The sequence below is a fragment of the Geotrypetes seraphini genome, chromosome 5, assembly GCF_902459505.1.
Source record: "Geotrypetes seraphini chromosome 5, aGeoSer1.1, whole genome shotgun sequence".
Classification (NCBI taxonomy): domain Eukaryota; kingdom Metazoa; phylum Chordata; class Amphibia; order Gymnophiona; family Dermophiidae; genus Geotrypetes; species Geotrypetes seraphini.
This window is the reverse complement of record NC_047088.1, coordinates 21,890,528-21,911,536: the sequence shown is the minus strand read 5'-3', so window position 1 is coordinate 21,911,536 and position 21,009 is coordinate 21,890,528. Positions and strand designations below refer to the sequence as shown.

General features: G+C 44.1%; 1 protein-coding gene across 2 annotated transcripts in view; it reads right to left on the bottom strand.

Annotated features, from left to right (window-relative positions):
• Positions 1-21,009, bottom strand: part of SMARCA1 (SWI/SNF related, matrix associated, actin dependent regulator of chromatin, subfamily a, member 1) — a 129,638-nt gene that overhangs the window by 90,920 nt on the left and 17,709 nt on the right. For both annotated transcript variants that reach the window (XR_004539555.1, XM_033945566.1), the window contains exons 4-8: positions 12,935-13,035; positions 12,718-12,818; positions 12,419-12,598; positions 8,698-8,853; positions 5,154-5,285 (exon numbers count right to left, since the gene is read on the bottom strand). Coding sequence is in view for 1 of the 2 variants with exons in the window: in XM_033945566.1 (XP_033801457.1) it covers positions 5,154-5,285; positions 8,698-8,853; positions 12,419-12,598; positions 12,718-12,818; positions 12,935-13,035 (670 nt within the window). In the remaining variant the exon portion in view is untranslated. The remainder of the gene's footprint in view (positions 1-5,153; positions 5,286-8,697; positions 8,854-12,418; positions 12,599-12,717; positions 12,819-12,934; positions 13,036-21,009) is intronic.

Here is a 21,009-nt window from a genome sequence, read left to right as displayed (position 1 = left end):
GACATAGAGATTGAAGAGTGTGAAGACGGTTGGACGGCAGGAACGCTCTCATGAGGACTGTGTCCAGCACCGCTCCAATGAATTGAAGTCTCTGAGTGGGGATGAGATGAGATTTGGGTAGATTGATCTCGAACCCCAGAAGTTGGAGGAAAAGGATGGTTTGGTTGGTGGCCAGGAGTACTGTCTGAGATGAATTGGCCTTTATCAACCAATCGTCCAGGTAAGGAAAGACCTGAAGGTGGTGAGAGCGTAGAAAGGCAGCCACCACAATCAGACATTTGGTGAACACTCGTGGAGAGGAGGCAAGGCCGAAGGGCAGCACCTTGTATTGGTAATGACAGTGATTGATCATGAAACGGAGGTACTGTCTGGAGGTCAGATTGACCGGTATGTGAGTGTATGCCTCTTTGAGATCGAGGGAGCATAGCCAGTCGTTTTGATTGAGAAGAGGGTAAAGAGTGGCTAAAGAAAGCATCTTGAATTTTTCTTTGACTAAGCATTTGTTGAGATCGCGAAGATCTAGAATTGGTCTGAGATCTCCTGTTTTTTTGGGAACTAGAAAGTAACGGGAGTAGAATCCCTGTCCCTTTTGATCTAGAGGAACTTCCTCTATGGCGTTCAAAAGGAGGAGGGATTGAACCTCCTGGAGAAGGAGGGAAGACTGAGGAGTGTTCGAAGCAGACTCTCTTGGTAGACTTTGGGCAGGAAGGGTCTGAAAGTTGAGAGAGTAGCCGTGGCGGATGATGTTGAGGACCCATTGGTCCGAAGTGATAACTTCCCACCGGCTGAGGAAAAAAGTGAGACGGCCACCTATAGGTTGAGGTAGGTGAGTAGATGTTTGGACGCTGGCTATGCCCTGGAGAATCAAATCAAAAGGGCTGCGTAGATTTTTGCTGTGGAGGTGGCTTCACAGGTTGTTGTTGCGGTGGCCTAGGAGTCTGTCGTTGTTGCTGACGTTGAAGCCTAGGTTGCTGGGGAGCTGATGGCAATGGACGAGCCACATAACGGCGTTGATAGGCCGACTGCTGTCTGAAAGGCCTTGCTGGTGGAGTCTTCTTTTTTGTTTTTAGCAGAGTATCCCAGCGAGTTTCATGGGCGGAGAGCTTTTGGGTGGTCGAGTCCATGGATTCCCCAAAGAGTTCATCCCCCAGGCATGGGGCATTAGCCAACCGATCTTGATGGTTGACATCAAGCTCGGATACTCTAAGCCAGGCTAGGCGGCGCATGGCCACAGACATGGCCGTGGCTCTAGAGGTAAGTTCAAAAGTGTCATAAATTGATCTTACCATAAATTTACGAAGTTGGAAAAGAGAAGACGAGTAGTGGTGGAAAGCCTGTCGTTTCCGCTCAGGAAGGTACTTTTCAAAGGAAGCCATGGTGGTAAGGAGATGCTTAAGATAAAAAGAAAAGTGAAAAGCATAATTACCAGATCTATTAGCTAACATTGCATTCTGGTATAACCTCTTACCGAATTTGTCCATGGCTTTGCCCTCTCTGCCAGGAGGGACAGAAGCATATACACTAGCTCCCGCAGACTTCTTAAGTGTAGATTCCACAAGCAGAGATTCATGTGGAAGCTGTGGCTTATCGAATCCAGGAATAGGGATTACTTTATATAATGAATCTAATTTACGGGGAGCTCCTGGAATGGTCAAAGGAGTCTCTAGGTTCTTATAGAAAGTTTCCCTCAGGATGTCATGAAGAGGGAGTTTCAAAAATTCCTTTGGAGGCTGATCGAAGTCAAGGGCATCAAGGAAGGCCTTGGATTTTTTAGACTCAGCCTCCAAAGGAATGGAAAGAGATTCACACATCTCTTTCAGGAAGGAAGTGAAAGATGTAGAATCCTGTTTTGAGGATGGATCTTGAGCAGCAGGATCATCCTCATCCGAGGAACACTCACCCTCAGAAAGAAAAGGCTCTTCGGAGTCACCCCACAGATCAGGGTCCCTAATATGGGAGCTACGGTCTCGAGACCCCGGAGCAGAGGGTTCTAGGTGTCGGGATTTGCGTGCCGACTTACCAGACCGCATAGATACGGTACCGGGTGATGTCACTGACTGTAACGGTGCCGAAGTCTGCACCGATTGATGCTGGGCCCTCGGTTCCGGTGCGAGGAGTGGCATCGATATCGATGAGGCAGAGTGCACCAGTACCGAAGCAGTGGATGCAGACAATAGAGGCTGCTCCACTGCCGGTACCGGTGGCTCAGACCGGACCGGTACAGGAAGGTACGGTGCCAATAGAGCAGGAAGAAATTGCTGTAACTGCTCCTTGAGCTGCACCTGTAGGACGGCTGCAATGCGCTCATCCAAAGAAGGCACCGGTACCGCCTTTTTCTTTTGCGGTACCTGTGTGCCGCTCGACGCCCCGGAGATGAGGAGCCCGAAGTCGAGGGACTCACCTCGATAGGGGCGGAGCGCTTCCGCTGGCGCCTCACGGTCGGCAGGACTGGGCTCGCTGCAATCGAGACCGGAGGGCGCACCAGCGGGGAAGGCTTCTTAGCCAGCTTACCTGGGTGTTGCGACGCCGGCGCGGTATCGCGCGGTGTCGACGAAGTGGGTGCCGACTGAGATGGGGCCGATACCGGTGTCGATGCCGCAGGATCGGACATATCGGCACCGAAAAGCAAGCGCTGCTGTATCTGGCGATTTTTTAAGGTACGTTTTTTTAACATGGCACAGCGGGTGCAGGTGGAAGCCTGATGCTCAGGACCTAGGCACTGTAAGCACCAGTTGTGCGGGTCCGTGAGGGATATAGGCCGTGCACACCGCTGGCACTTTTTAAAACCTGGCTGGGGGTGCATGAAAGTAAAAACGGCTTCTGCCAAATCGAAGGCCGAGGCCTCGATGGTGGCAGCAGGCCCCGCCGGGGCAAAACCGAAATGAAGAAAAATAACAAAAACTACTCAGTTTTTTTTTTTTTTTTAAAGAAAAAAGAAAAGAAATAAAGTAAAAAATTTTCCCAAAAAGGTTTCGCGAGCGGGAAGGCGAATAAGAAAAGTTTTCAACAGCCGTTGAAAAATGCGACTTCTTAGCTCCGCGGAAACTAAGAAACTGGGGACCGCGCACCTCTGTCGGGCGGGAAGGCACTCGAGCGTGCGCGGTGCGGCCTACTAGAACTTTCCAAGTTCTTAGAGTGCAATCACTCTAAAATTGTCCGTACCGGGGCTCCGTCGATGCCGTCACCCATCAGTCAAGAATATGCTGCCTGCTTGTCCTGGGATAAAAGTATATTGTTTGATTAGATTATAAGCTCTACTGAGCAGAAACTGTCTCTTGAATGTTTTAATGTACAGCGTTACATAGATCTAGCAGTGCTACAGAAATGATAAGTAGTTGTAGTAGTAAATTGAGTTTTAATCATGTCACTCCATGCAGTTTATCCCAATGCTTGAGCTCAATACATCAATCAAAATGCCTTATAGTAATGATGTCAAGTATCTTACACACCATATAAATCACAGAGTCATGGAGTCACAGCAATCTAATTCATATACTCATAAAGCATATTATTATTGAGGACCGTATGGGGTATCAGACAACCCGACAAACAACTTAGTTTGAAGGGAGGGATTCTTCATTTGCCCCGCGGTACCTCCTCCTCCATACTTCTTATTTTATACTATTTTTTCAATTATTTATTCTTTCAGTGATAATTATCTTATCATTTCATGTATGTTGAACTTATTAATTAGAGTTACTTAGCTTTCAGCTTTTGAGCTTTGAAGTCATTCCTCTGAACGCCAACGCGTTTCGAGTGTCTTTGTCAAGGCGACATGGGGAAGATATTTTGTGAACATGCACAGCGTACCGCCAACCGACTTTTCTAAGTCGGCTTTTCTAAGTCGGTTGGCGGTACGCTGTGCATGTTCACAAAATATCTTCCCCATGTCGCCTTGACAAAGACACTCGAAACGCGTTGGCGTTCAGGGGAATGACTTCAAAGCTCAAAAGCTGAAAGCTAAGTAACTCTAATTAATAAGTTCAACATACATGAAATGATAAGATAATTATCACTGAAAGAATAAATAATTGAAAAAATAGTATAAAATAAGAAGTATGGAGGAGGAGGTACCGCGGGGCAAATGAAGAATCTCTCCCTTCAAACTAAGTTGTTTGTCGGGTTGTCTGATACCCCATACGGTCCTCAATAATAATATGCTTTATGAGTATATGAATTAGATTGCTGTGACTCCCTGACTCTGTGATTTATATGGTGTGTGAGCTCAATACAACCATACAATTATTGATGAGTTTTATAATCACCAGTCCACAGAGGTTTCCTTGTCGCTGGATAGCTCACGATTTAAGATTATACCTGAGGCAATATAAGGTTAAGTGACTTGCCCAAGATCACAAGGGATTGCTGTGGGATTTGAACCAGGTTCTCAGTCCACTACTCTAAGCATTAGGCTACTCCCTCCACCCTAGATACTAAGCTATTGGTTACTGGATTGCAGGAGAATCGGCCTGAAGGCTATCACCCTGGTGGCTCAACTGGGATTCTTCTCTGCCAGAAGAAGATGGTCTGAAGACCATTGCCTTACAGCTTAGCAATCCTGTTGCATCAAACCACAAGTCTGCACCATATGCTGAAGAAAAAGAAATACTGAAGAGATAAAGCAGGACTAGCTCCCTATAGTGAAGTCAGTTTTGAGCTTTTTTTCTTTGTCTACATCTGCTGGTATTTATCTGGACTGGTATGGCATATAGAATAAGTAATGTCTGTATGAAAAAAGTGCTAAAAATTTATTATAAATTCATGATCATCTTGTGTCAACTAGAATAAACATACTCCACTTCCCCTTATCCTAAATGTGTGAAAGCATCTCATATTATAAAACCCATCATATTCACTCATAAGCATTCATACGCCCTGGAGTAGAGGGAGCACCAGTCATTGTTCAACAGAAATTAGCTACAGAGTCTCTATTATAGGAGACTTGTTCCTGCAATAACTGGGCCAAGTGAGCTAGAAGTGGATATATAATACAAGAAATAAACTATTGTGAATACAGAATCACATGCATTAGCCAGCAATGGCCAGTTCTGTCTGAACTGGAATACCAACCAGGCAAATTATTAGATAACAGTAGTTCTATCTACATATTACTTCAAAACTGTCTGCAAATGTTAAGTGCAAACCAAACTTACATCAGCAGAATTGAAGACATCAGGTAGCAGAAAGTTAAGCAATGCCCACAGTTCATGAAGGTTATTCTGTAAAGGAGTTCCTGTCAGAAGTAACCGATTTGTTGTCTTGAACTCACGAACTATCTCAGACAACTAGAAAAGTAAGGCCAAGTCAATATGTAATTTCATCGATAATGTTTCAGCACAATAAAGATATGACAAGACAAGCTTGAGCAGAAATGAATTCTCCAAAAGGAAACCAAAGCAAATACACATAGATCCTGCTTTGAAACACAAATTGCTATTATATCCACTTATGGATAAATGGGTGATTCATAGTCCAGTTTTATTATTCTTGCATTTTTTCTTGATCATTAAATTTAAGCAAAAAATAACAAAAACGCAGCTACACTGTTCCCAATGCAAGTGAATTCATCAGTTAGAACTGTGGCAATCTTGCTAAATACATGCCTCTTACAAAATTTTACCTCAACAGACTAATCATTATTCTTGAATAAATACCAAATAATGCAGATTTGTCATGAGATGGGGAGGAAAACAGAAAGAAAAGAGTTTAAACAAGCATGAGTTTCCTCAGGCTCAGTATTAAAGAAGCCATGCTGGACTTCCGGTGGAGCCATGGAGCTGTGAGGATGTGTTCTGTAGCAGCTCCAGAAGACCCCGCAGTGAAAGCTTCTTAAATCTCTATCTTTTGTTTTTCATTCAATCACACATGACTTGGCGATTTCCTCGGCTGCTTATTTACTATCGGAGCTCTTGAGAACATTGATTAATGGCTACAAAACCGCCTTGCAAAGACCAGGAGAAGGGGAAGCAACAGGAAACCAAGATGGCGGATCCAACTACTCTAGCTTCACCCTCCCCAAATTCGCCAAATTCAGTGTGGGTGGCTGAAGTCATGAATGAGATCCAAGCGAACATACTGTTGGCAAGCAGCTCCAATTAATTTTGGACAAGTTGGAAACAATGGACCAATGCTTCACAGTTATAACCACAGAACTGCAAGAAATGCAGCAGAGTTAGCTCAGTGGAGGACTACCTGGTCTCTTGGACACAATGACTATTTTGCATACATACAGTTAGCACATTATTTTGCCTTCTTGCCTGCTGAAGTAATTAGAAGGGATTTCCGGGCTACACTCCAGGACTTTTTCACTACTGGAAAAATTATCACCCCAAAAAGCTTATCAGGAACTTTTAGATAAATAGGCAGGAGACCTGAGTGGTCAGCCTCGACTTATCTCCCTGTTCTCTCTTGTGGTTGCTATTCCTCGTTTGGTCCAAAGTGTGGAGCTCCAGGAATGCCAGTTCCATATCCTACATATCTCAGAAACATGCCTTCCACTTTGGGGGATCACCTACCTCTAAAATGTCAAATGGCAGATAAGTCCTTTTGTCATTGCATTTGGCTCTGTCCAAAAATCAAAGCCTTTTGGCTAGACATACAGACTTATTTACAGTCTTTACTGGAATACATCCTTCCCCATCATCTGGAAGGCATAATTTTTCTCTTCATGGGTCACTTGGGGGGGGGGGGTGACGGTCTTCAGGAGATAGCCTGCTTTCGAGTAAAAGTTATATCCTGGGGAAGAAGTGAATCCTTAACTATTGGCTGCAAGATTCCCCACCTACCATATGGTACTGGAAGAATAAATTTCACACTTTGATGCTATGGGAATCTATGTCTGCCCACTTCTCCAGGAGCTGGAACAAAAGTTTCCTTTCAGTGTGGTTCTTCCTATTTGTCTACTCTTTCCCCACATTGAGGAGTCAAATCTTAAACAGATTGCAGAAACCCTCGCTTCCTTTGTTACCAGAGCTTAGTCGCTGAGGGAAGGGGGTGGAGGGAAAGGGGGAAGGAGTGGGGGGGAGGGGGACACTCCTTCATTGAATCCAGGTCCTAAGAGTCCAGACCTTAGTCTTATCTTTTGTATGGCCATTGGCCTTGATTGCTTTAGATGTATTCTTGAAACTTTTGAAATGTTTATATCTGCCTTTGTATGCTTTCTCTTATTGTTACACTGAATAAACAGTATTATAAAAAAACAAAAGATGCCATGCTGTAGAGATTTTGTATTCCCCAATATTTTTATTTTCAAATTTTTCATAAAGTGAACAAACTATTAAAATACAATTAATGAATATACAATATCACTTTTATATCTAATACATCATGTTCTAAATATATTTTTCTCCCTCTCCCTCCCCCCACCCTTCTATTACTTTTCAATCATATATTACATATTATATATCATATTATATCATATTATGTATAAATTATTTTCACTACCTCCCCTCTATGTGTGTCACTAAAAAATTTATTAAAAAGAAGAAAAGAAGAAGAAAAATTCTATTGTTTATTCATTGCAATATTTTGTCAATGGCCCCCATATTTTTATAAATTTAATATATGTCCCTCTTTGTATTGCTATTGCTCTTTCCATTTTGAATATATGACAAATTGTATTCCACCAAAATGTATAATTTAGGTTATTATAATTCTTCCAGTTATTGGTTATATGTTGAATGGCAACTCCTGTCATAATTAATAAAAGCTTGTTATTTTCTGGCGAAATTTGACTTTTTTTTCTCATCATCATTCCAAATAATATTGTATCATATGATATTGATATATGATTTTCCATCAGTTTATTAATTTGTGGCCAAATTGAATTCCAAAAAGTTTTAATGTAGGGACAATGATATAATAAGTGATCTAATGTCCCTGGTTCCAGATTACAGTGCCAGCATTTATTGGACTTAGAACTGTCTAATTTTTGCAAACGTGTAGGGGTCCAAAAAGCTCTATGTAATAAAAAGAACCAAGTTTGTCTCATAGATGCTGACACTGTACATCTTATTCTCCAAGACCAAATTAGTGGCCATTGAGATGCATTAATTTGATGCTTAATCTCAATGCTCCAAATGTCTCTTAGACCATTTTTTGGTTTTTTATTCAAATATCCAGATATTAATTTATACCACAATGCGGCTTGATGTCCTAGGAAGTCTGCTTGAAAACATAAGAACTTTAAACTATATTGATTATTTAAAATTTTCCATTCAGGGAACCCAACCTGAATGGCCTGCTTCAATTGCAACCATTTAAAACTTTGTGTTTTATTAAGACCAAATCTATGTTGCAATTGTGAAAAGTCCAGCAGTTTACCTTCTGAAATAACATCATCTAAAGATCTAATGCCTGCAATAATCCAGTTCTTCCAAAGGATTTGAGCTCCGCCAATTTTGATCTTGGAGTTTATCCATATAGATTGATTAGTTGATTTGTTTATTGGGATAGGTGTTAATTTATTTTGAACTCTACTTGATAATAATTATTCCTCATCTCAATACAATAAGTAGCCTGTTTTTCATACAGTTTAAAAAAATTTCTCTAGATCCGGAAACATGCTGTGGTTTCAACCAGGTTGAAAAACAACAAACCAAAATGCTCAACACAAATAATGTTAAAATACAACAATGAGGCTGATGTGGAGGTAAATTAAAATGTTCATGGAAATCAGTCAAATGTTACAAAGCTTACCTTGGATTTTTCATTCTTTATCCGGTGAGCTTCATCAATGACTAAATATCTCCAGTTAAACTTCTTGAAGACAGATTTTTCCTTGATCACCATTTCATAGGAGGTAACGCAAACATCCCACTCTCCAGGCATCATAACATCACGAATAAAGGCAGCCTAATACAAAACAACTGACTGACAGATCAAAATTATAGCTAAAATTAACAACATATATAATACAGAATTTCCAAACTTATCCTACTACTGGGAAATAATATTTCACAATGTTATTGCAAAATGCTTAAGACAAATGAATTATAAAAGCTGTCAATTCTCAGTGCAAAACTACCCACATCTATAGCTATGCCTAATCCTTCACTCTTTGTGCCTGTTTACTTGCCTCTGCCTCACCTCTTCTCAATGCCTTTCTTTCTTTCCAACAATTTTCATATGCACCAAATCAACACTTTCCAAACACTGTGTCTCAGTATTTAGTCAACTTTCCTTTCCTTCACCAATTCACCAATTCACAATCCAGCACAATTATAATGTATACATTACTAATATTAGACTGTATATTCCACTTAAAACAATATAAATGACATTAAAAAGAACTATAATCCTACGGTCTTCAGATTTTAAGTACTATTTATGTACCCCACAAATATATATTAAAATGGTTATTCCTTAAACTTAATGTGATTACTAAAAATATTTGTGAAACTCAAGTCAAAAGCTACCTGTTAAAACATAAGTTTATTTATGGCTAAAAGTAAAATAGTAAAAGAAGATAAAAATGTGGAAGAGAAAGACTTGAGCATCTGAAACAAACTTAGTAGCTCAATATATTGTTCCTGGAAGTGATCTGCCCAGAATATCTTAGAAATTTAAACAGAAGGAAAGGGCCCGAGATAAAGATGGGACTGTACTATCGTCCACCTGGGCAAACCGAAGTTATCGATGAAGAAATGAAAGCAGAGATGAAGCGAGAATGCAAAAGCGGCAACACGATTATTATGGGAGACTTCAACTATCCCGGGATAGACTGGAGTCTTGGAAGCTCAAAATGCACCAGAGAGACCGGATTCCTGGAGGCCATACAGGATTGCTTCAAGGATCAACTTGTTAGAGAACCGACAAGAGGGAATGCCACTCTGGATCTAATCCTAAATGGGCTAAGAGGACCTATGAAGGAAGTGGAAGTAGTGGGACCGGTGAGTCTGACATCAATAGTGAGCAAACTAATAGAAACTCTAATCAAATGCCAAATGGATACGATCCTGAACGAGGAGAATCTACAAGATCCCCGTCAACATGGATTTACAAAGGGGAGGTCCTGCCAATCCAACCTGATCAGCTTCTTTGACTGGGTGACAGGGAAGCTGGATGTTGGGGAGTCCCTGGACATCGTATACTTGGACTTCAGCAAAGCATTCGATAGCGTACAACACCGCAGGTTGTTGAGCTAGATGAGTTCTATAGGATTGGGTGACACATTGACTGTATGGGTTGGGGACTGGCTTGGGGGTAGACTTCAGAGGGTGGTGGTGAACGGCACCCCCTCTGAAACGGCGGAGTTGATCAGTGGAGTGCCGCAAGGCTCGGTCTTGGGCCCGATCCTGTTCATCTTCATAAGGGACTTGGCTGAGGGGCTTCGAGGTAAAATAATGTTATTCGCCGATGACGCCAAACTTTGCAATATAGTAGGCAAGAGCACGACAGACAAAAAGCACAGTGCCTGACAAAAACTCAATGCCCGACAGTATGATGCATGACCTACTCCTACTGGAGCATTGGTCAAGGACCTGGCAACTAAGTTTCAATGCCAAAAAATGCAAAGTCATGCACCTTGGCAGACAAAATCCATGCAAGACTTACACCCTTAATGGTGAGATCCTAGCGAGGACTGTAGCAGAACGAGACTTAGGGGTGATCATCAGTGAACACATGAAGACTGCCAATCAAGTGGAGAAAGCTTCATCTAAGGCTAGACAAATCATAGGTTGTATACGTAGGAGTTTCGTCAGCCGTAAGCCTGAAGTCATAATGCCATTGTATAGATCCATGGTGAAACCCCATCTGGAATACTGTGTACAATTCTGGAGGCCACATTACCGCAAAGATTTGTTGAGACTTGAGTCGGTCCAGCGAATAGTCACCCGGATGGTCTCAGGACTCAAGGATCTCCCATATGAGGAACGGCTGGATAAATTGCAGCTATACTCACTCGAGGAACGCAGAGGGGAGACATGATCGAGACGTTCAAATATCTCACGGGCCATATCAAGGTGGAAGAGGATATCTTTTTTTTCAAAGGTCCCACGGCAACAAGAGGGCATCCGTGGAAAATCAGGGGCAGGAAATTGCATGGTGACACCAGGAAATACTTCTTCACCGAAAGGGTGGTTGATCGCTGGAATAGTCTTCCACTACAAGTAATTGAGGCCAGCAGCGTGCCTGATTTTAAGACAAAATGGGATCGTCACGTGGAATCTCTTCACAAAGAAAGGTAGGGGAGGGTCATCGGTGTGGGCAGACTGGATGGGCCATGGCCCTTATCTGTCGTCAGTTTCTATGTTTCTAAGTTCAAAGTTGAAGTAGGAATACCGAAGGGAAAGAGAACCATAGCAACAACTGGAGAAGAGGAGAATTAGAGGGGATATGATAGAGACAAGATCATGAAGGGCATAGAGAAAGTGGAGAGGGACAGATTCTTCAAACTTTTGAAAACTACAAGAATGAGAGGGCATTCAGAAAAGCTGAAAGGGGACAGATTCAAAACCAATGCTAGGAAGTTTTTCTTCAGCCAGCGGGTGGTGGACACCTGGAATGAGCTTCCAGAGGGTGTGATAGGACAGAGTACGGTATTAGGGTTTAAGAAGGAATTGGATAATTTTCTGAAGGAAAAGAGGATAGAGGGGTATAGATAGAGAACTACTACACAGGTCCTGGACCTGTTGGGCAGCCGCGCGAGCGGACTGCTGGGTACGATGGACCACTGGTCTGACCCAGCAGAGGCACTTCTTATGTTCTTATTTTCTTAAGAAAAGCAACAGAATTTTATGGTAGAGAATGACACAGTGACAAAATTCATCACCGTTCCCATCTCCGCAAATAACAGCAGGAAACAATCTCATGTCATTCTTTAGTGTCTATCTCAACCTCAGTCCTTCTACACCAGCATTCTGCAATGCAAAGCTTGAGGATCAATAGTTGTGCCCATTCATACTCCGATTCTTATGTGAGCTAAGTATAGGATAATGAACTCATTGTGACATCACTGATGAGGTTGGCTTTTAGGCATTGGTAGAATGAGACATTATGACATCACAATCTCAGCTCTGGAATGTTGCTACTCTTTGGGCTTCTGCCAGGTACTTGTGACCTGAGTTGGTCACTGATGAAAACAGGATACTGGGCTTGACTTAATCTTCAATCTGTCCCAGTATGGCAACACTTATTGTCATTCTTTAGTATCTATCTCAACCTCAGTCCTTCTACATCAGCATTTTTCAATGCAAGGCTTGAAGGTCAGTGCCCGAGCCCATTCATACCCCGATTCTTCCCTCTCTCCTTAAAGAATGACATGGAGATGGTTTTCCGCAGGGATGAGAACGGTGGCAAATTTTGTCACCGCACATTCTCTATTTTCTGGAAGCAAACTGTATACCCCAAAACAAGATACCTTTCTACAAGATGTATTGCCTAGTGTTTTTTAATGTTACCATTATGAATCACTTACTCTAGCATCTTTGTCCCCTATCAGACAGACAGCACGGAGTGTAGGAACCCAGCGTTTAAATTCACTCATCCAGTTATGCAAAGTTGACTTTGGAACCAAAACCATGTGTGGGCCAGGAATGTTTCTGTAGTGCTTCAGATAGCCCAACAAAGCAATAGTCTGTAAAGTCTTCCCAAGACCCTGCCAAGTCAAAAAATAATGCAAAATCAGTTTGAAAAGGAATCTACATATAGCACAAGATCATAATTCTGATTTGTTTTTTCATTCCTTCAAAGTTAGGGTATTAAGTGATAACTCACCATTTCATCTGCTAGAATTCCATTGATGCCATTCTCATATAAGGAGATCATCCAATTCAAACCTCTAACCTGGTAATCCCTCAGCGTTCCTCCTTTTACATCTGCAAGTAGAAAATTATCTTTACTTGAAATATACTTTACTTTAAAGATTGTTCTTGCTGAAATTGGCAAAATATTAATTCACTTTCAATAAAACATGACGATGATCTTTACTTACAAGAAGGAGATTCCTCAAATCGTACACACACATTTGATGTTTTCCGGCTCTCAGAGAGCAGTTCTTCATCCTCTTCTTGCTCTGTGCGTCGGTGTCGGTAGCTAAAGAAGTAGAAGGAGAAATTAGGTTCTTACCTGCTAATTTTCTTTATTTTAGTCTCTCCAGACCAGCACAGAAACTGATGGGTAATAGCTCACCATTACCAGCAGGTAGAGACTAAGACACAAACTTTTGGCTGTGCAGTCCCAAGTACAATCAGTCTGATGAATAGCCAAGCAGAACTAATAAAACTAAGCAACAATACTCCCAGAAGGAGAATAGTAACTAACAGAGAGAAATACTGTTGGATATTGAATAGAATAAAAACCTTCAAAAAAAGTCCCCACAGCTCGCCAGACCAGTGACCTTGAGTACAAAGACTCGGTATTGAAGATGAAGATTCCCCACACGAAATCTTGTAAATCTGCGAGAGGCTGGATGAATTGAACTATAGTATAAGCTTCTTGAGATCTAGGGAGCATAACTAATCTCCTTGATCCATCAGGGGATACAGAGTTGGAATAGAGAGCATCCAAATTTGTTGAGAACTCTGAGGTCCAGGATAGTTCGCAAATCCCCCGTCTTCTTTGGGACCAGAAAATAATTGGGTCAAGGGAACCTCCTCGACAGCATGGAGGCAAAGAAGAGTCTGAGCCTCCTGAAGAAGAAGGGGAAGTTGCGACATGTTGGAAGGAAACTCTTTTGGAGGGAGATCTGGTGGAATTTTAAGAAATTGAAGTGAGTAACCCTCTTTGATGATGGTGAGAACCCAGAGATCTGATGTAATCTGCTCCCACTGTTGGTAAAAGTGATGGAGATGACCTCCTAAGGGGAGGAGAGAAGACTGATGGATGAAGATTGACGTTATGCTCAAATTCAGATTATCAAAAAGACTGTGCAGGCTTAGCTACAGCAGGAGTCTGGGGTTTTTCTTGACGCTGCTGCTGTGGTCGTTTTCTAGGTGGAGGCCTGGAGAAAGCTGGAGTAGATTTCTGTGGATAACAACATGGAGGTGGCCTATAAGGCTTAGAAGCTGGAGGCTTAGCTTTAGATCGAATCAAAGAGGTAAAGGACCGCTCATGCTCTGATAAATACTTGGTGGCAGCCTCAATGGAGTCATCGAACAGCTCATTACCTTGGAATGGTATATTGGCTAGACAATCTTGCAGGTTAAAATCCATGTCCAAATGCGTAGCCAAGCCAGATGTCGCATTGCCACAGAAAAAGCAGTGACTCAAGATGACATTTCAAATGCATTATAAGTCGCTTGAAACATAAATAGACGTATTTGTGATAGAATATGGGGGAGTTGTTGAAACTCAGGCAACCGGTGCTCAGGTAAATCAGAGAAGAAGTAGGGCATGATCTTTATGCAGTACTTGAGATAAGATGTGAACATGAATTTGTAATTCAAAATCCTGTTTGCCATCATGGAATTTTGATACAGACGGTGTCCAAATTTATCCATTGTCCATCCTTCTTTGCCTGGAGGGACTGCAGCATAAACCTTGGTGGGATTAGATTTTTTGAGAGATGATTCTACCACCAAAGATTGGTGAGACAATTGCGGCTTCTCAAACCCTTTACAAAGAACCATACGGTAACGAGATTCCATTTTTTAGGGTATATCCAGAATTGAATAAGGAGTCTTGAGACTTCTCAGAAAAGTTTGCTTTATAACAGGATTCATGGGAAGTCTCATGGTGTCCTTTGGCGGGTGGGGCAATTCCATCTCAGCCAAATATTCAGGAGTATACTTTGACTCAGATTGAAGATCAACTTAAAGAGCCTTACTCATGTCAAAGATGAATCTTGAAAAAGGTGTGGATTTCGAAGATGAAGAACCCTCAGGAAGAAAAGTGGAGTGAGACCGAGGCGCTGCTGAATAAGGAGAAGCGTCCCTGGAGTACTGGGAAGGGTCATCTGTATCCAACGTAAGAATCACAAAAGAAGCTCCACTGTGTGATATAGGCGGAGTCAGAGAGTGCTTACATTTGAGATTTCTCGATGGAGAGATCCCAGGAGTATGAGGAACTGAATGTCTCGACTCGTGCCTCGTATAAACAGGCAAACGAGGATCCCTCGTCGTATGCCTCGACAGAGGAGTCCGGGACCTGGACGAGCCTCGAAATGGAGAAGCACAAGGCGTTGAAAGCTTCGGAGTTCAAGACCTATGCCTGGTTTTTGAAGGGGTCTCGATGGGCCTCGAAGAACAAGGTAGAGAAGACTCCTTATCCTTCTTCAAAACCAGGTGCCTTGATGACGAAGAATGCTTCGAGTGGGGTCTTAATCGAGGATCCTCCTCCACCTCTCGAACAGGTTGAGTAGCCAGAGACCTGGACCTGGAAGGACAAGGCGAGGAGTCACTGGAGGACAAAGGCCGAGACCTAACAGGTTTTTCTCGTTGTGCCTCGACAGTATGCTCAGACTGGCTTGCAGAGAACAGGGCCAAGGCAGGGGCAAGCTTGGCAAAATCAGAGGTGAGCTGCCTGGTCAATATGGCTTGCAGCATGTCCTCGAATACAGGCACCGAGACCAATGACTCTGGTCTAGAAGGTGCAGCAATGCACTCTACATAGGTCAACCTCGAGGATGAGTATTCCCTATTTTTGGAGGCACGCTCCAGAGGAGGTCTCGTAGAGGCTGGCACGACTGTACTCATTGCCTGGACTGCCTGAGACTCAGCTGGAGGCTTCTTAGCTAGTGTACATGTGGAGGGAAGAGCAGACTTGACTGAGGACGAGACCTTAAGAGGCACAGCAGACGAGGCCTTCACAGATGAGGGCGACTTGCTCGAGGTCGAGGACTTGGCCAACGAGGCCGCCATCGAGGTTGAGGCCTTTTCTGCGGATGGCTCCATGGAACCAAAGAGCTGCTGGATTTGGACACGACGTCTCTGGAGAGCTCTTTTATGAAGGGTAGCAAAGCATGGGTAGGACTCAGGACAATGTTTGGGTCCTGTGAGCTTGCCGATGCCGGGTTTTGCAACTGGCTCCCGACCAAGGCTCAGCAAACACCGTCCATAACGTGCCTTCAAAAGAGGTTGAAGATCCTGCTGGTTCTTATGAGTAAAACAATAAACATGTCAGGAACAATAAAGCTTTTCACAAAACTGAGTCTAACTTTATTTCCCCAAATAGCAAACTGCCACAATTTGGGCTACGAATTCAAAATCAAACAGAAACAGAAAAATTTGGGACTGGCAAAAAGACAGCCCACATCTTCCTTGCAGGTAAGTGTCCCCAGTTCTGTTGCAGCTCTTTCTTACAGTCCCCACCATTCAAAAAGGGAAAGATAAGAGCTACAAAAATGGCCCAGCCTTTATACTGGTTCTTCACTATATCTCTTCAGTTCTCTTAGCACCTGCTGATTAGGCCTGGCTTTTAACAGGCCTTCCCCAGCCAACTTAACAAGCTGGTGGGGGAGGGGAGTAGTCGAATCCACTATCACAAACTTGCAAAAACTGGCCCCACAATCCCAACCCGAGGATCTTCAGTGGATTCTCCCCAACACTACTCCTTTCATACTTCAGCAACAGAGTCTCATTCCAATAGTCCAAAAGAAAAGAGAATGCAAAAACAAACTTCCTACAGTGTCCCACAAATAAGGCACCAAGTTCAGCAGTGAGCCTAGCGCTGCTCACACTGTCTGCACTGGACTTGTGCTTCCAGACAGCCCAAAAGAAAACAAGATTCAAAAACAAACAAAACAGCAAGGAAATCCAACTTAGCTTTGATCCATGTAGATTTTCTCTGGTTCCATGGAAGTGTCCATAGCCTCTATGGGATCAGTGCTGGCTGTCTGATCTGCCTCAGGGACAGTTGTTGCATCCACCATGTCAATTTCATTGCTCTGTTGCAATTCAGGAGCCCAGTCCCTCGAGACTCCTTCCTAGGCTGGCCCAGGGTAGACTGATTTGGTCTTCCTCAGCTCAGCTTCTAAAGCACTGAACTGGCCACGCCCTAACCTGGGAGGGGGAAGGGCAACCTGCTGCTTCTGCTGAGTTTTCCTTTGAGACTTAATTAGACTCAACAGCTGTGAGCTCCCTGAGCTAGGAGCCTGCCTCTTAGGCTGTCTCTTTTGCAAGGCACCTCCCGTTGCTCCTGGCTGTTCTCCCAATATTCCTCCTCCCCCCAGGGTTCTGGATCTTGGTTGTTCAATCTGAACTCAGAGCCTACCTGTCTGTCTGAGTTGGAGCTGCAATATTGGTCAGCCCTTTTAAGGGTAAGGCCTGGGTCTTGAGGAGATCTATCTGGCCAAGCTTAGCTCTAAGGCTGGGGTTGTGACAGTCCCAAGCACTTAATACGCCAATGGTGTGGGTTGATGAGCAAAATCGCCCGGTTACACTGGCTACACCATTTGAAACCCGTAAGAGGTCGGGACATAGAAAAAAATATGGCCGCAGCCAAATGAGGGTCGGCGGCAGGGCAGGGCCTGAGCCCAAGCCCCACCGGACGAGAACTGACAAAAAAACCCCAAACTACTAAAAATAAAGGAAAAAGAAAGCCACGGTGTGAGACACGGAACTCGAAGACAGCAGAGCTGAAAAACAGGTGCTTCTTGGCTCTGCGGAAAAACGAAAACTGAGGTACCTCACAGGAGACGCATGATCTACGCTCGGCAGGAAGGCACTCACAAACTCTTTGAAAGTTCTTCCAGCAAGTCTGCTTGCAAGGCTGCCACTACGGGGCTCCATGGATGACGTCACCCACATGTTGAGAATATGCTGCCTGCTTGTCCTGGGATAAAGACCTGAATGGTCCATCCAGTCTGCCCAACCTGATTCAATTTAATTTTTGTGACCAAACCGCATCTTTACAGATATCCACCAGAGGTACCATAGAAGACTCCACCCAAGAAGCTGCCTGCCCCTGAGTGGAATGAGCTTTGAGAAATTCCGAAACAGGCTTCTTTTGAAGAAGGTACACTGAAGCAATAGCCTCCTTGATCCATCGCGCAATGGTAGCCTTAGAAGCACCGTCCCCCTTACCAGGACCCGCTAAGAGGACAAAAAGACGATCTGATTTCCAGAACTCCTGGGTCCACTGAACATAAGAGCAAAGGACCCAACAGACATCCAACTTGCGCAACTGCCTCTGTTCCAAAAAGCCCTCCCAACTACCCAAGACAAGGTGGACCACAGACTGGTGAGACCACCTTCGGCTTCAAGGCTTCTTCCTCTATATTATTATCAAAATCTGACCCTTCCTCTCCGAGCACACAACCAAAATACTTATTTACATCCTCATCACCTTGTGCTTAGACTACTGCAATTCGCTACTCTTAGGCCTTCCGCTTAACCATCTCACTCTCCTCCAATCCATCCGGAATTTGGCTGCATGACTCATATTCTGGGAGAGTCACTTAATTGGCTTCCCATCCGTTTCCGAATACAATTCAAACTCCTCTTACTGACCTACAAATGCACTCACTCAGATGCCCCTCACTCTCTCTCTTCATTACTCTCCCCCTATAATCCCCCCATAAGCTCCAATCCGCTGGTAAGCCCCTCTTATCTGTGCCCTTCTCTTCAACTGCCAACTCCATACTCTGTCCCTTCTGCCTTGCTGTGCCATATGCTTAGAACAAGCTGCCTGAATCCCTATGGCGGGCTCCATCTCTGGCAGTGTTCAAGGACCAATTAAAAGCTCATCTCTTTGAGAGTGTATTCGACTCCTAACTCCTCTCACATAAGAAGTTGCCTCCACTGGGTCAGACCAGAGGTCCATCTCGCCCAGCGGTCCGCTCCCGCGGCGGCCCATCAGGTCTGTGACCTGTGAAGTGGTTTCTGACCACTTCTATAACCTACCTCTAGTTCTATCTGTACCCCTCAATCCCCCTTATCCTCCAGGAACCTATCCAAACCTTCCTTGAACCCCTGTATAGTGCTCTGGCCTATCACATCCTCTGGAAGTGCGTTCCATGTGTCCACCACCCTCTGGGTAAAAAAGAACTTCCTAGCATTTGTTCTAAACCTGTCCCCTTTCAATTTCTCCGAGTGACCCCTAGTGGTTGTGGGTCCCCACAGTTTGAAGAATCTGTCCTTATTCACTTTCTCTATGCCCTTTAGGATTTTGAAGGTTTCTATCATGTCCCCTCTAAGTCTCCTCTTTTCCAGGGAGAACAGCTCCAGCATTTTTAACCTGTCAGCGTATGCAAAATTTTCCATACCTCTTATCAGTTTAGTCGCTCTTCTCTGGACTCCCTCTAGTACCACCATGTCCTTCTTGAGGTACGGCGACCAGTACTGGACACAGTACTCCAGGTGCGGGCGCACCATTGCGCGATACAGCGGCATGATGACTTCCTTTGTCCTGGTTGTGATACCCTTTTTGATGATGCCCAGCATTCTGTTTGCTTTCTTTGAGGCTGTCGCACACTGCGCCGATGGTTTCAATGTTGTGTCCACCATCACCCCCAGGTCTCTTTCAAGGTTGCTCACCCCTAGCAATATTCCCCCCATTTTGTAGCTGAACCTCGGGTTCTTTTTCCCTACATGCATGACCTTGCACTTCTCTACGTTAAAACTCATTTGCCACTTTTTTGCCCATTCTTCCAGTCTCGTTAGGTCCCTTTGCAGGTCTTCACAGTCTTCCGTGCTTCTAACCCTGCTGCAGAGTTTGGTGTCATCAGCAAATTTGATAACCTCACATTTCGTCCCCGTCTCCAGGTCGTTAATAAATATATTGAACAGGAGAGGTCCCAGCACCGACCCCTGCGGAACTCCGCTCGTGACCCATTGCCAGTCTGAGTATTGGCCCTTTACTCCAACCCTCTGTTTCCTGCCCGCCAACCAGTGTTTGATCCATCGGTAGATTTCCCCTTGCACCCCGTGGTTCGTTTGTTTCTGGCTGTCCTGGTGGGCGATAGTACAGTCCCAATTTGATGTCAGCTCCTTCCCCTCCTGTTAGCTTAACCCATAGTGACTCCAGACTGTCCGCCCTTACTGTTGTTTCTGTCTTGGATGAAGGAATGGAGTCCTTTATATACAGTGCTATTCCTCCCCCCTTCTTGTGTGCCCTGTCCCTTCTGTAGAGTTTGTACCCTGGCAGGGCCACATCCCATTTGTTGTCCTCGGACCACCATGTCTGTCTGTCCAAGTTAGATTGTAAGTTCTTCTGAGCAGGGACTGTCAAAAAATGTCAAAATGTACAGCGCTGCATACAACTTTCAGCCCTATATGTGATAAGTAATTAGTGCCTAAACAGCCTGCACCCCAGCCCCTGACCAAGTCAAAGGGGCAAGCAAACACCAAGGGAACGGACCCTGGGCTCCAGTATCTTCAGCAGGCTGGCTGAAACAGGTCCCCGAAGGATACACCTGCCAGCTGAAGATTTAAAATCTGCTCCTCTCCATGCATGCAGAATAGACCCTTATCAAAAGGGATCTCTGATTCCACGAAAAAGACTGTGACTAGAGCAAAAAACCGCAAAGCTATCACAAAATAAAAAAGAAATAAACCGAGCAGATCAGAAGACACCTTTCATGCTCACCTGCAGAAAGAGAAACCGAAGGGGGCAACAGACTCCTGGGAGAAGGAGAAGATTTCAAAAGCTGCAATTGACATCTTTCTGCAGTATGCTCACAAGAATGGACACAGTACCCTAAGGTTTAGTAGCATACCATTCTTATTGCACTGCAAAAGACATTGTAGAGAACATCTGTTCAAAATGCTCACATAGATATTGAACAAAATGGATAATGGTGATCCTTGTGGGTCTCTACAACATGAAATCCAGCTAGACAATAATAGATTCTTAACTCCTTAAACCAGGGGTGTCCAACCTGCGGCCCAAGGGCCGCATGCGGCCCCCGTGAAGTATTTTGTGTGGCCCCAGTTAAGGGCAAAGCAGTGTTTTCCTTTGCTGCCCCCAGGTATTTACCATCTTGCCAGCTCCCTCCTCTGTCTTGCTGCAGCGTTTGCGCAGCCCCAGAAACATTTTTTTTGGCCAATGCAGCCCAGGGAAGCCAAAAGGCACTGTTACTTACCGTAACAGGTGTTATCCAGGGACAGCAGGCAGATATTCTTGACTGAT